Source organism: Boleophthalmus pectinirostris, unplaced genomic scaffold, assembly GCF_026225935.1.
Source record: "Boleophthalmus pectinirostris isolate CB_2022bp ecotype Guang Dong unplaced genomic scaffold, ASM2622593v1 HiC_scaffold_17, whole genome shotgun sequence".
In the NCBI taxonomy this organism is placed as follows: Eukaryota; Metazoa; Chordata; class Actinopteri; order Gobiiformes; family Gobiidae; genus Boleophthalmus; species Boleophthalmus pectinirostris.
Window position 1 is genome coordinate 29,106,711 of NW_026571115.1, and position 13,988 is coordinate 29,120,698.

The following is a 13,988-nucleotide window of genomic DNA, read 5'->3' on the forward strand; positions in this document are numbered from 1 at the left end:
CGTAAGAGGATCATTCTGAATTTGAACAAGTGCACCTCGGGTACAGGTTTACAAACTATAATGAGATCAAAAATACTGCTGCAACGCCTCGTGAATATTTGACAGGAGCTTTCACAGATTGCATCAACAACGTAAACATACAAATACTATGAAAGTGTATTCTCTTCTGTGGTTTTATTTTACAATGTGTCTTCATCGAGAAAATATAATGGAACTCAATTGTCCTATGTCAACAGTAGTCTTGTGTCCTGTGATGAAAACTAGGTCTAACAAATGTCCAAACGGAGCTCGCTCTGCCTTCAAGGGAATTCTGTCTCAGTGGGACTACATTACCCATGAGCCTTGGTGAAAAATACAGCTTCATTGGTCCCTATGGGAGTAATCCCTAGGCGATGGTGTCATCAAAGTGAAACGTGTTATGTAACGAGACATATTAAGGCTACGTGCCTTCATATTCTTGTATTGTTTGAAACTGGGTGATTAGAGCGTAACCCGAGAAGATATTGCGGGTAAAAGAGATTGGAAATCAGGGTCACAGTGGTTAGAGTGTTTGCCCATTAGCCAGAAGGTCGCTGGTTCCTTCTCAGCTCCAAACATACTGGAGAGATGATGCGTATTGTATTTATAACAATGTAGTTCAAAATGTTTCTGTTGGCACTTTGCAACGGGCTTGTCTCCTTGAAGATGTCATTGTGTTTCTATCTTGTATTTATTCAATTACAGGTGTGTTTTTTTTTTTTTTTCTTTTTTCTTCTTACTGTGAGCGGGAAATCCTTAGATCTGTAACATGGACTGTTCTTCCTCTCCTCATCTATAGGAAACACACTCACTAGAAAAGTTACATGGTCTTATCCAGGCTGGTGCCACCTTGTGCCTCCACTCAATTTCATTTCTCTCCAGCAACTAAGTCAGGAATCAGAATACACTAGACGGTTCACAAAAAAACCCGGAAGTGCGACTTCGGGCACCAGCCAATCAGCGAAGAGCCAGACATTCTGTGTTGGCAACGATTCCCGAGATTGAGGATTTAAAACGGGAACAAAGAGAATGTTTGGTGAATTTTATCAAGGGGAAAGACGTTATTGCCCTTCTTCCTACGGGATTTTGGAAAAGCGTAATATACCAGTTAGCGGCACATTACATACGTCACAACCAAATAGCAGCGACTGGTTAAATGAAAAAAAAGTAGCCACCTACCGTCGAGCGAACAAATCCATAAAGCCTGATGAATCAGACTAACATGGTCTACCTTTATTACCTAATAATAAAGATATGTTTTGTGGAAAAAAAACCCCCAAAAAACTACAATTTAGTTGTTTCGCATGTTTTAGGTTGATCATGAAACCTTCACAAACTCGTGAAAATCCATCTTGACAGACTTTTGTTGTAAAGTTTAAATTCATCTGCAGCGAACGGACCAATCACAGAGCAGCAGGTTTATGTGGAAGGCAAAACTGAAGCTCCCGAGTGAACCAAAACAAACAAGACGACACAGGCAGATGTACTTCAGACTATTTTAGCGTCAATACAGACTATTTAGTTTGTGAAAAACATGCAGAAGGTAAGAGCTTTATGTATTTGTGAACAGGGAAGACGTCTGTGCTTTTCTCTCAGTTTAACTTAAGATTATCTTAAGTTTGATTTTTCATCTTGTTCTGCTTTTGTGACACGGCGACCAATCAGATTCAAACCTTCCTCGTTATCCTCATCATTTTCCCGATGTCTTTCAGCGAGAGCCACTTCAGATTGTTAATGTGTTGAACTCGATTCAGACTGACACACATGCCAATTAAGAAACTTGCCTCCAGAATTGAAATTCACTCTGACAATGATGAAGAACAGGGCCTGAAAATCAAACCCAGGACCGTGTTCAGTGTTGGGGAGTAACAGATTACATGTACCAACGTTATGTAATCAGAGTACAAATGATGAGTAACTCTATTCGGTTACAGTTACTGTTTCAGTGAGTGGTAATTGGATTACAGTTACTTTGTTGAAATACATGGATTACACTGCGGTATTTTCCTGTTTTCACATTTCGGGCTATATCCCTTTTTTTTTTTTTTTTTCAGTAATTCCACTCATTGCCGGACACTAAACCAGGTCCAAACCAGGTCTAAAACCAGGTCTAATCCAGGTCTAAACGAGGTCTAAACTAGGTCTAAACTAGGACTAAACAAGGACTAAACCAGGTTGAAACCAGGTCTAAACCAGGACTAAAACCAGGTCCAAACCACGTTTAAATCAGGACTAAACCGGGTCTAAACCAGGACTAAACCAGGTCCAAACCAGGTCTAAAACCAGGTCTAAACCAGGTCTAAACAAAGACTAAACCAGGTCTAAATCAGGACTATACCAGGACTAAATCGGGACTAAAACCAGATCTTAACCAGGTCTAAACCAGGTCTAAATCAGGACTAAACCAGGTCTAAATCAGGACTAAACCAAGTCTAAACCAAGACTAAACCAGGTCTAAATCAGTACTAAACCCAGATCTAAACCAGGACTAAACGAGGTCTAAACCAGGACTAAAACCAGGTCTAAACCAGGTCTAAAACAGGATTTAATAGGACTAAACCATGCTGCATGGACTGTGTTTCCTCCTCTTCTATCAATAATATTTTAATACAACCGTATTAAAAACGTATTAAGTAAAGACTCGGCTTTTTTATTGTCTTTTAGCAGATAAAACTTCTTATGTTACGATATCCTCGTCTTTGCTTCTCTACAGCAAACCAAGTAATCCAAAATATTCCGATTACATTACTCACTTTAAGTAATTTAATGGATTACGTTGGGGTATGTAATCTGTAATCTGTAGGGGAGTACATTTTAAAAGTAACCTAACACTGTAAGTATCCCAACATTGACCGTGTTGTTATGAGGCAGGAATTCTAACCACTAAGCCTCAACCCTGACATACATTCCGCATAAACACAAGTGCTATTTACTCATTAATATTGCCAACGATACAATCCCAGCATTCCCCAACTGTGTATGAATATGCATAAGGCTCATTACACATGACATTAGCTGAAAGGCCAGCATTATTGACAGTCATTTTCACAAACAAACAACAAATACGAGAGGCTTTATCATCTCCAAATCTGGCTCCTCTCATTGAAGACGCGCGCCGGGTTAGTCTGAGAGCGCGTTCATTTTGGGACAATATTGTAAAAATCTGTTTCCAGAATTTGCACGTTTTAAGTTGAGAGTCTTTTTATGTTTTTGGTCTCCTCAATTATTCATTTCTCGGGTCTGTCGGCTTTGGTGATTTTAATTAGTAATAAAAAGTTAACAAAAAACGTGGTGAGAGATGAACGGAGATAAAAATAGATATAATGCGAAATTGTTCACTCAAAGATACCATTTTATTTAGGAATGCAAATGCGTAGCTGTGTATTTTATGACTGTATAGAGCTCCTGTACTGACCAAATTTGAGATAATATTCTTTTTGACGCTCACCCCATTTTGCTCTTTGTGATAAGTCATTCCCCTTCAGAGCGCTATCGCAACACAATCAGCGTGTGTCCCGCTAATGCAGTGCCTCTTAATTATTTTCTGTCACGCCCCATTTTGTGCCGCTCCACTCCACAGAACCACTACAAGACGTGGACAAATCGCACCATCGCCTTCAGTCGCCTACATAAGAGAGCAAACGTTTTATTCCCGTCTACAAAGCGAAAACGCAGCATGTGTCCGTCCGTATTCCGCGCTGTGCTCACCTGCGTCATGAGGCGGTCCGCTCCCGTGTCCTCCTCGTCTTTAAAGTCGATGTCCGTGTTATAGTTTGAGGCACTTGTGTCGTCCGACGTGACTGAAACCAGGTCTAAAGCTGCAGCAGTATCAGTGGGACCAAGTTATTGTTTTGCAAGTCTCAAGGAAGTCTCAAGTCTTTAACCTCAAGTCTGAGTCAAGTCCCAAGTCCAATACAGGCAAGTCCAAGTCGAGTCTCGAGTCACTGGTCCATAAGTTCAAGTCAAGTCCGAATCGTCTGCTTTGAGTCTTTAAAGTCTTTAAACCAAGCTATCAAATATAGTTTAGATTTTTGCAATTTATATGAATTTTGAGATAAATTGTACTTATAAAGTCATAGTATATTTATATATGAATGTTTATAGAGTATATAAGAGTTGTAGAAATGTAAATGTTTCCTTTTTAAATGTCTTGACAAGATCTTAGAGTGAATCATTACGGTCAGAATAGAAATAATTCAGATTTAAAAGTGCTTCTCAAAGTCACAGGCCTTAAATCTGAGTTAAGTCCCAAGTCACTGACCGTCAAGTCCAAGTCGAGTCCCAGGTCTTAGTCCATTTTATCAAGTCGAGTCTCAAGTCCTAAAAACAGTGACTCAAGTCTGACTCGAGTCCAAGTCACGAATTGCAAGTATCAGCTCCTCTGCTATTTGTTACGCCGCCTTATATGACGCTGCCAGTGCTCGTTGGTTTATCAAAGGAGCATTCACAAAGTGGGATGATTGTTGGCAATATTCGGCACGTTTTTGCTGAAAAAACTCAAGCGGGTTATCAGCGTGATTGTGGTGTAATGTCTATAAGCGACGCTGTAATTTATTTGGCTTCATGATGTCCGCTGCAAACATTTTTAGACACAGTAAACACAGCGGTCTTTCCTCGTTTCCCACCGTAGTCACAGTGAAGCCGAGCGCTACATACACTTAGATACGTACAGTTTGTTCTCTGCACTTCATATCTCCTTCTCTGTGCTGTGTGTGCGTTTACTCGGTGCAAAAAACCCGACACTGTTGCGCTAATACTCCCTGTGCACACTGCGACACTGCCAACTAGTGTAGTGGATGTGCAATTACACTTTATTCTAGTACGGCAAGAAAAAAAAAAAGCGTGTTCCCGGAGGTCATTGTCCCACTGCGCTAATGAAACTACTGCACATCACATCATTTTCGTCAAGTTGTTGTGAACAGTTTTGTATCATGTTTTTGTATATTTGTGAAGAATTGCCGCGTGGGAGCTTGGGTGACGTAGGCGTGTGAGCGGACCTTTGGACAGAATGATTATTGTTACATCCTTCGTAATCACAATAGCGAAACCTCTCCATTCATTCTTAAATTAAGGCCCGGTGCGCGTTTTGCTGTACATGTAATCCGATGCTGACTCACATGAAGCTCACCGTCGCCGAGTCTAAAATGCACAAATAAGCGCTTGTGTTGTGCGAATCAATAGTTAAACAAATACAACACCCCCCTTCGGTCAATAAGTACGTCCACTGTGGTACATCCTCTGTTAAGCTGAGCCACAGGCAGTCTGCCATTCCACTTTCACACTACATTTTGTGATTTCATTTAATGCTGATTTCGTACTGCGCTCCACTGCTGTTATGAGAATATCTATACTAATGCAAAATACAATATTGAATCATGCTGCGTGGTTAGCGGCTCACAGCAAGAAGGTTCCGGGTTCGATTCCTTGGTTAAGGTGGAGTTTTGTGTGTCTTGTTTCATTCACACATGTTTAACGCACAAATTCGGCATGTTTAGGAGTTCTTCTCTCGAACAGACAACGTGGTAAAACAGGAATTGCACCGCCGTGTTTTTAAATAAATGTCATACACCTTCACTAGAATGGTTTGGATGATTTCAGAGCCTATTTCATCAGCCCGTTTCACTTCGTGGAAACCGTCTGACCTCGCAGCATTAGAATTCGTTCGCTCGACGGTAGGCAGGTGCTTTTTTTATTTAACGAATCACTGCTATTTGGTCGTGATGTAATGTAATGCGTCGCTAACGGGGCGAACTGGTATATTAAGCTTTTCCCAAATCCCGTAGGAAGAAGGACAATAACGTCTTTCCCCTTGATAAAATTCACCAAACATTCTCTTTGCTCCATCTTTAACAATCACCGATCCGCTCGGTGATTGTGGCGCATGTATTTATTCTCCGCTAATGTCTGTGGCTCTCGCTCCGGTTCTCGGGTCTTTTTCTTTCTTCCTGATAATAACGTCTCTACGTCTGTGGATACTCGTCCCTGATTGGGTGACGTGGCGTGTCTGAAGCGAAAAGTTCAGCATTTGCCTTGGACGCGCATCTAGAGCGTTGACGCCAAAACGCTCAAGACGCACCGTGTCGACCCAGATTCGCGCCGCACCGACGCCCGAAAAACGCAGGACGCCCAAGACACGCATCCACATAGACTTTACATAGAAACTGGATGCTTTGACGCTCTGGTGTGAACCCCTCTTAATAAAAAAGGTTACTCAAACATGTGTGAATGAAACAAAACACAACTCCAGGTAATAACATTATAACTTAAAGCTCACAAGAGTCAATTTCATGTCATCTTTAATCACCTAATTCACTACAAACTATCTTGTAGCGTCATGTTGCCTTAAGTAAAAGCTAGGAACGACTAGAACCCGAACATGCACTTCCTGATTATTGGACAGTAAAATGCTTTATAATTACACTTAGACTTATTTACATAACATCTGTACTAAAGACTGTTTGAATAGGTTCAAGTAAGGATTGGTAAATTACTCAAATGCATGCATGACATTTAAAAGCTCTTCAGGCATGTTTTTGATAAGGAAATATTATTAAAAGTAAATCGAGTGCTTTATAATTATTCTTAGACTTATTTACATAATATCTGCACTAAGGACTGTTCGAATAGTCCACGTAGAGATCGCTAAACATGCACGGATGACATCTAAAACCGCTTCAGGCATGTTTTTGATTAGAGAACATCACTACAACATGGTAAAGCTCCAAAAAGTCAATAAATTGCTTCATAATTAGACGTATTTACATAATATGTGCACTGGGGCGAGTCAAATTTTGCTCAAACGTGCAGGAAATAACCAGGTAAGAGCAATTTAAATGATTATGTATTTACATCTTCCTATTGGCCATAATTGACATGTAAATCACATTACTAGTACATTCAGAAATACCCATTAGCATAACGTAACCATCTCCTCACTCCAAATATGAAAAAACATGGATGAGTGGTGCATTCAAAACCGCTCGGAAATCCGGTAAACACCCGCTGGAGTGTTATTGCGTGTGAAATTGCTAATTAAGCTTTTGAAAAATTTTATATTTCTCTCCGGGCAGGTGAAAAGAATGTATGCGGCGAATAAACACGGCAAAACAGACATTTCCCAGCGTCACTTGAAAGCACCACCGGCCGGGTTATGTAACGCTGTAAGTCGGAGTGTGGTTCGTCTAATGCTCACGGAAGGCCTCGGGGTATACTTAATTGAACTTGTACTGCAGATTTCCTCAGGCACAGACATTTACGAACAAATGTCAATAGGCAAAGTAATATAGATTTTATAGAAGTGTGTACGTCGGGGTTTTCGTGTTTTTCTAATTATGACTTGGTGTGGTGCGGTAGTCCCTGTGGTCAGTGTTTATCATAGTTTTACATCGTTTTTTTTTTTGAAGTAAAGTTGAGGAAGAAAAGCACAAAAATACAGAAAGTAGCGGTGAGTTCAGAGTTCAGAATGCAGACGCTATTTTCTTTACAAATCTGCATTTAACAAAGTAAACGTGTTATTTATTTTTATTTGTCTACTTTCTAAATCTTTCTTAACTACTGAGCATATTAAAACTTCACGAAAACGAGCAGAAAATGATGCAAAAATGTTAGTAAAATCCATCTGTAACTTTTCTAGTAGAGTTTTGGTTACTGCTTTAACTTCAGTATTCCAAAGTATGGCATTAAACTTTTCAGTCTCCATAGAAACAAGAAGGAGACACCACCAGGCCAAGTTACAGGTGAGATCTGTGAAAAGGTGATCCCACTCGCAGTAAGAATGCTTGTTTTAAAGGTATTTTTGAGCAGTGAAACACTCCATAATCAAATAAAAGTAGCTTACATAAGTTTGATACCATATTGTGGAAAGTTACGCAGTGCACCTTTAAACGTATCTATCTCCATGGAGGTCATAGACTGTCATATAAATGGACATAACTAATGCGCTAGATCCCAGCTTTTACTTAAGGCAACATGGAAGTTCGCATGTGGGTGCTTCCGGCTCCTATTGACCCTGGCTCCCAATGACGTCTGCCCGTGGCCGGAGCTCCCGCTCGGAGTCCACGGCTGGGCAGGAGCTCGGAGTCGAGGCTTGGAGCCCAGGGCAGGGCCAAAGTTCAGAGCCCACAACTCCACAGCCGTTTACTGTAAATTTTCTTATAAAGCGCCATTCCATTGACTACACACTATGTTTTATTTTCACGGTAATACGGAACAAAGTGTGTCGCTTTTCAGCTCAATACGGGCGTGTCTGAAGCGAAAAGTTCAGCATTTGCCTTGGACGCGCATCTAGAGCGTTGACGCCAAAACGCTCAAGACGCACCGTGTCGACCCAGATTTGTGCCGCACCGACGCCCGAAAAACGCAGGACGCCCAAGACGCGCATCCACATAGACTTTACATAGAAACTGGATGCTTTGACGCTCTGGTGTGAACCCCTCTTAATAAAAAAGGTTATAGACTGGATATAAATGGACATAACTAATGCGCTAGATCCCAGCTTTTACTTAAGGCAACATGGAAGTTCGCATGTGGGTGCTTCCGGCTCCTACTGACCCTGGCTCCCAATGACGTCTGCCCGCAGCCGGAGCTCCCGCTCAGTGTCCACAGCTGGGCAGGAGCTCGGAGTCGAGGCTTGGAGCCCAGGGCAGGACAAAAGCTCAGAGCCCAGGGCCCCACAGCCGTTTACTGTAAATTTTCTTATAAAGCGCCATTCCATTGACTACACACTATGTTTTATTTTCACGGTAATACGGAACAAAGTGTGTCGCTTTTCAGCTCAATACGGGACGTGTACTTTTGTTCCTGAATACGGGACGATTCTGTTTTTCAAAGGACAGTTGGCAGCCCTAGTTCTCCGGACATCCATTGTAAATACTAGGGCTGGGTATCATTAAGGAGTTGTCAATACGATACATACCTCGATACACAGGCCACGATACGATACATATCTCGATACAGTGCACTTTCAATTCGATATGATATATTTCAAATCGATTCGATATGGTTCAATAAAAAATTAAAGCTAATCTTTTAATGACAGTCTGAACGACACAGATCAGATTTTTTCAAATGTGACCCAGGTCACTTGGATATGTGCTCCTGAAACTGATACATATCTGATCTTTTGACATGCGACTTCAATCTGAACGGCCAAAGCACATTCATCTGACCTACACGTTATCAACAAGCCACAGACGTCACTATTCTGCGCTGAAGTAGGCGAAAATTGTTAATGAACTCCGTGTCACTGAAGCGAAGCACATCACCACTCACCACTCTTGGCTACGTCTCCACATCCACACGTTCCTTTCAACGACGTCGCTGCCACTGCCCCACAAAACACCACGGCCAAAAACCTCGTCCTTGTCCTTCTCAATCTCCTTAAAACAAGTAAGTTGTTCATGTTCTGGCTCCGGTACGAGAGAAACTTTAAAATCTCCAGTGCTCAATGTTGCGTCCATGTTTGGACAACTTCCGTAAACACAGAGCACGCTCGCTGCAGTTGACGTCATCGTGCCTCCAGTGCGCATGCGGGACACTTTTGGGCCGTTTACTGTTCACACTGGAGTCACATACAAGTCACATTTAATTGGAAATGTGGACGACCTCGCAAAAACATCGGATTTCACAAAAAAATCGGAATTGAGCGTTAAGCCCTGCAGTCTGAACGTAGCCTTAGAGATATAATTAGCAGACGCAGCTCACACGTTCAACTCACATGCTTCAACCACTTGACAAACACATTTATCGACTGAACAGAGCAGGTTCAGAGCTTTAACAAGAGGTTACAGCATGTCCGTACTGGTCAAAGTGTCACCGTGGTAACAGAAAGACGACGCTCACTGTTATGCTAAATGCTAATGTTATGCTAAAAGTGGCTTGTTAGCGGTTAGCACATAGCTCAGTTGGCAAAGACAAAACGGTAAATATTAAAACCAGGTGCTTAACTGAATAAAAGATACTGGAATTAAACCAAACTACAATGATTTCAATAAGAAAAAAAGTTGGCAATACTATTAAAAAAAATAAAAAAAAATCCTATACCACTATAATCAAACTCCTGTAAACAAACAAAAAATAAATAAATACTTGTTTTGGAAAAGTGGTATCCTATGCATTTTATATTTGTAGAGGTTATATTATATTTATACAGAATAGAACAGATTATTTTTTTCTTTGCTTATTTGCAGATTTTCGATTACAATAATAATATAGTAGAAAATAATAACAGTATATTTTAGAAAGCAATGCATTTTAAGATACAGTGAAACATAACACTGCCTTAACTATACATTTTATTCAGTGGTGTAGTGGAGATTTTTTAAGTGGACGTATGCGATTCGTGATCACCACAACTCACTTTCTGTACAAGCACAAAGGCGCCAGCACAGTAAAAAAAATTAAAAAAAAATTTGATGTTTTTTTACTCAAAACAGCGTTAATGTTAATAACATTAATGCCGTTCATAATCACTTACAGAACATAAAGCCTAGACTACAACACATGGACCAGGACTAAACCAGGACTAAAGCAGGACTAAACCAGAACTGAGCCAGGACTGAACCAGGTCTAAACCAGCAGAACTAAACTAGAACTGAACCAGGACTAAACCAGGTCTAAACCAGGACTACACCAGGACTACATCATGTCTAAACCAGAACTGAACCAGAAGTAAACCAGGACTAAACCAGAACTGAACCAGAACTAAACTAGAACCAGGACTAAACCAGGTCTAAACTAGGACTAAACCAGAACTGAACCAAGTCTAAAACAGGACTAAAACAGGACTAAACCGGGCCTAAACTAGGACTAAACCAGGACTAAAACAGGTCTAAAACAGGACTAAAACAGGACAAAAACAGGACTAAACCGGGCCTAAATCAGGACTGAACCAGGACTAAAACAGGTCTAAACTAGGACTAAAACAGGACTAAACCAGGTCTAAACCTGGCCTAAACCAGGACTGCATCATGTCTAAACCAGGACTGAACCAGGACTAAACCAGGACTAAACCAGGACCCAGGACTAAACCAGGTCTAAACCAAGTATAAACCAGGACTAAACCAGGACTGAACCAGGACTGAACCAGGACTAATCTTGAACTTGAGAGCGAGAGAGCAGGTGTCCAAAAAGTGCGATCATGAGCCTCTGCAGTTTGTTTTCACCGTTGCCAATCGCTCCAGTTTGACATTTAAGTTGCAGCTATTTTATATTTGTTAATTTTTTTATATCTCTCGTCTGTAGAAGTACCACGCCCACGACACCCCGGATTTTCCTGGCGATCCATCCTTGCACGCGCTAACATTCACTAATTGAACCCGCTTTTACACACAAATCCCACAAAGCACCTGCCGCACTCGGATACTGTCACCGCTCGCGTGAAACAGACAGGTGGGATTATCAAACGCACCTTTCCGACTAATCCACAAAGTTCCGCCGTCTCACCAGCGCACGAGCCCGAACGCTGACTCAGAACACGGGCTGGTTTCGCCGCTAAACTGGCACTCGCTCGCTCCATATGTGCAAGGAGTACAGGGATTTGTAGTACGGATTTGTAGTCCAACTGGAGGGTTTGGGCCAGGAATGCTCGCTTGTACTGAACAGAAGACAGTGGAGTTAGGGGGATTTAATGCTTTATTGTGGCATTTTTCTATTAATACTTCAAGAGTGTTGTCGCATCGCAAAAAAAAAATGTATATGTATTAATAAAAAGTACGCTATTTTTGGGATGCTGACTCTTACTTTTTATGAGAACACTGGCATATTTTTAATTGCAGGAAACCTCTTAGCAGTGTTGGGGAGTAACAGATTACATGTACCGGAGTTACGTAATCAGAGTACAAATTATGAGTAACTGTATTCGGTTACAGTTACTGTTTCAGTGAGTGGTAATTGGATTACAGTTACTTTGTTGAAATAAATGGATTACGCGGCGGGATTTTCCTGTTTTCACATTTTCGGCTAAACCAGAACTAAAACCAGGACTAAACCAGGTCTAAACCGGGACTAAAACCAGGACTAAACCAGGTCTAAACTAGGACTAAACCAGGACTAAACCAGGTCTAAACTAGGACTAAAACCAGGACTAAACCAGGTCTAAACTAGGACTAAACCAGGACTAAACCAGGTCTAAACTAGGACTAAAACCAGGACTAAACCAAGTCTAAACTAGGACTAAACCAGGACTAAACCAGGACTAAAACTAGGACTAAAACCAGGACTAAGCCATGTCTAAACTAGACTAAACCAGGACTAAACCAGGTCTAAACCAGGACTAAAACCAGGACTAAAACCAGGAGTAAACCAGGACTAAACCAGGTCTAAACTAGGACTAAAACCAGGACTAAAACCAGGACTAAGCCATGTCTAAACTAGGACTAAACCAGGACTAAACCAGGTCTAAACTAGGACTAAAACCAGGACTAAACCAGGACTAAGCCATGTCTAAACTAGGACTAAACCAGGACTAAACCAGGTCTAAACTAGGACTAAACTAGGACTAAACCAGGACTAAACAAGGTCTAAACTAGGACTAAACTAGGACTAAACCAGGACTAAACCAGGTCTAAACTAGGACTAAACTAGGACTAAACCAGGACTAAACCAGGACTAAAACCAGGACTAAACCAGGACTAAACCAGGACTAAACCAGGACTAAACCAGGTCTAAACTAAAACCAGGACTAAACCAGGTAAACCAGGACTAAACCAGGACTAAACCAGGTCTAAACTAGGACTAAACCAGGACTAAACCAGGTCTAAACTAGGACTAAACCAGGACTAAACCAGGACTAAAACCAGGACTAAACCAGGACTAAACCAGGTAAACTAGGACTAAACCAGGACTAAACCAAACCAGGTCTAAACCAGGACTAAACCAGGACTAAAACAGACTAAACCAGGACTAAACCAGGACTAAACCAGGACTAAAACCAGGACTAAACCAGGTCTAAACCAGGAAACCAGGTAAACCAGGACTAAACCAGGACTAAAACCAGGACTAAACCAGGACTAAACCAGGACTAAACCAGGACTAAACCAGGACTAAAACCAGGACTAAACCAGGACTAAACCAGGTCTAAACAATATGACACTAACAGTAGGTGGACATAATTTAAAGCAGCAGTGATCTCATCTCTCACCACTTGCAGCGCACGTAAACACACACGAGCAGATAGTGACCGTGCAGTGAAAAATACTTGTAGCCACATTTATTATTCCACGTGGACGAGGAATGAAGTGAAAAAGTGAGTGTTATTTTTAGTTATCACTGAACAGTTGAGTTATTGTGAATACGCTAACAATTTAGTGCTCTCAGACGGTATTTACACGTACATGAGTATTTTTAAAAAACTGAGACATTTCCCTTCGTTTGTGTCCATCTTTTACACACAAACGGTGAATTTGCGGTGAAGTTACACAATGCACCTTTAAGCCATGTTATAATGTTGTTACCTCCTTGAAAAACATCGGAGTTGTGGTTCCTTTCATTCACACAAGTCTGACTAAAATCTTTGTTATTAGTTTGACTACGGCCCCATTTACACGTACACGGTTATTTTTAAAAGAGACATTTCCCTTTGTGTGCCCCCATCTTTTACACGGTAAATTTGCCTCTGAAAACAAATCTTTCTAAAAACTCCAGCTAGAGTGGAGATTCTGGAAAACTACAGAGATAAAGTGAGATAAAAGGAGTTTTAGGAGCTGACGTGCCAAAAGTCCTACCAATGTTTCCCTTTTGCTCTGATGATGATGATGATGGAGCATTCAGAGGTGCAAACACTTTTCATGTGTTTGCATTTGCACACAGCTGATGATTCACATCCATGACCAGAGAGGAATGAGGCTCGGAGGTCAGCAATTTTATCACTTCTTTAACAGATCTGTGGAGAGGCGAGCCCGCTCAATAATGCACGTTTTTCAAGGTATTTTTGAGTAAAACTTACAACTGTAATGAAATAAACGCTACAGGTT

The 13,988-nt window shown here is 41.2% G+C and overlaps 1 protein-coding gene across 1 annotated transcript in view; it reads right to left on the minus strand.

Moving 5' to 3' along the window:
• The window catches only part of LOC110156588 (adhesion G protein-coupled receptor E2-like), a 140,644-nt gene extending 131,913 nt beyond the window's left edge, over positions 1-8,731 (minus strand). The window contains exons 1-3 of the mRNA XM_055153097.1: positions 8,569-8,731; positions 8,026-8,157; positions 3,648-3,836 (exon numbers count right to left, since the gene is read on the minus strand). Coding sequence (XP_055009072.1) covers positions 3,648-3,836; positions 8,026-8,157; positions 8,569-8,731 — 484 coding nt within the window. The remainder of the gene's footprint in view (positions 1-3,647; positions 3,837-8,025; positions 8,158-8,568) is intronic.
• Positions 8,732-13,988: the final 5,257 nt, after the last annotated feature.